Source organism: Notothenia coriiceps, unplaced genomic scaffold (assembly GCF_000735185.1).
Source record: "Notothenia coriiceps isolate Sejong01 unplaced genomic scaffold, NC01 NC01_scaffold00018047, whole genome shotgun sequence".
In the NCBI taxonomy this organism is placed as follows: Eukaryota; Metazoa; Chordata; class Actinopteri; order Perciformes; family Nototheniidae; genus Notothenia; species Notothenia coriiceps.
Window position 1 is genome coordinate 1 of NW_011350748.1, and position 2,131 is coordinate 2,131.

General features: G+C 38.4%; 1 protein-coding gene across 1 annotated transcript; it reads left to right on the forward strand.

Moving 5' to 3' along the window:
• Window positions 1-325: 325 nt before the first annotated feature.
• Window positions 326-1,796, forward strand: LOC104950799 (sorting nexin-14-like; the record flags this gene model as incomplete). Its single annotated transcript, XM_010777364.1, has 3 exons — window positions 326-417; window positions 646-730; window positions 1,640-1,796. Coding segments are annotated over exons 1-3 (290 nt in total), but the record flags the coding sequence as incomplete, so codon positions are not given.
• Window positions 1,797-2,131: the final 335 nt, after the last annotated feature.

Sequence of the window (2,131 nt, forward strand, 5' to 3'; positions counted from 1 at the left end):
CAGAAAAAGTTTAGATTTGCAGAAAAAGTCAGAATTCTTTGAAAAAGTTAGAATTCTTTGAAAAAGTCAGAATTTTGAGTACTAAGTAAATCTGAGGTCACATGCTCCTCCAACAGAACACAATAAAACAGATAACATAGAGCAAGTAAATACAAATATAATATAAATAGTGCAAGAAGAGTCTATGTAAGTAATTGGAATATTGATATATGCTTCCTTCTACGAGAACAGAATGTAAAATGTAATATTGTACATTGAGACTAAATTAAATACGGTTTATTACGGTGATAACTATTTGGATAAATTAAATCTCCTTCTTCCTGTTTCAGGGACATCACGGACGACGATGCGTGTGTCGATGAACTCAGGATGACTTTTCGTTTCTTCGCCTCGGTTCTCGTCCGCCGCGCTCAGAAGGTCCGTGTCAGGTTTCTTTTTAAAGAGTGAGAGAGGCTGTAAAAAAAAAAGAAGCATATTTCTAATCATCAAAAGTCTTCAAATGTTAGTTTTTGTGAATAAAATGTCAGATAAAGAAAAGGATGAATTCCAACAGGCCACTAGATATCATTGATTTTATTATGAAATGTTCTTTATAGTGAGATTTAATCACATAAACGGTCTTGTACTCCGTGTGTTTGTCGGCAGGTTGATGTTCCTGCTGTGTTTGCAGACAAAGTGATGAAAGCTGGAATGAAGCACATTGAGATTATTGCAAAAGCTCATAGAAAAGGTAAGAATCTGTATTATTACGGTCTGTACTACTGTCCTATTGACCTCTGAAACGTCACAATCGACCAATCAGAATCGAGTATTCGACTAAGCCATGTAATATTAAGTGCATTTATATTCATTTATTTAATTACACTTCAAGCTAAACAAGTGATTAAGCTACTTTTACTTTCGCTTCCTATGTTTATTCAATTTTCTCTTTCTTCACATTTTTGCTTTCAATTTTGTATCTTTTATTTAAATATTTCTTATCTTGCTTTAACTTCTTACACGTATAAAATATTTCTATTTATTTATCTTTCATTCTAAACTGTCACAAAACCCAATTCCCCCCGTGATAAATAACCTTTGTGGGGATTTTTTGAAATATCAACCATGAAGATGTGTGTGGTGCGTTCAGGGACCCTCAGTAACCTCCAGCTGTTTCTGTGTGTAGTTCAGAGTGTGGTGCATTCAGGGACCCTCATTAACTCTGATTATTTCTGTGTGTAGTTCAGAGTGTGGTGCATTCAGGGACCCTCAGTAACCTCCAGCTGTGTGTGTGTGTGTGTGTGTGGGTGTGGGTGTGTGTGCAGTTCATAGTGTGGTGCATTCAGAGATACTCAGTAACTTTGACTATTTCTGTGTGTAGTTCAGAGTGTGGTGCGTTCAGGGACCCTCATTAACTCTGATTATATCTGTGTGTAGTTCAGAGTGTGGTGCGTTCAGGGACCCTCATTAACCTTATTATATCTGTGTGTAGTTCAGAGTGTGGTGCGTTCAGGGACCCTCATTAACTCTGATTATATCTGTGTGTAGTTCAGAGTGTGGTGCGTTCAGGGACCCTCATTAACTCTGATTATATCTGTGTGTAGTTCAGAGTGTGGTGCGTTCAGGGACCCTCATTAACTCTGATTATATCTGTGTGTAGTTCAGAGTGTGGAGGGTTTGCAGCAGGCGGCTCTGGATGAATTTGGCGCTGATCTCCACATCGCGCTGCGCAGCCGCAAAGACGAGCTGCTCTACCTCCGGAAACTCACAGAGATGCTGTTTCCTTACGTCATGCCGCCCAAAGCCACCGACTGCAGGTAGGACACGTACAGCATTTACCTGTCAGGGTAGAAAAGTGTGTACAAATACTATATACTATAAACTATAATCTAATATATTCAAATGTAGATTAAAGCTGAAAGCAAATCATTGTGAGCGACCCCTAGTGGTCCGTGAGTATATTGGTAACATTTCACATTTGAAATAAATAAATAATAAATTCAAAGTGTTTCTCAAATTGTTTAAAAATGACAAGTATGGGTGGCGACAGCGACACGCAGTCAATGAGTGTGTAAACATACCTAATGTTTTATTCCTCTGGATTGTGGGGAACACACACCTTGAAAGTCTGTACACACACATTGAAAGTCTG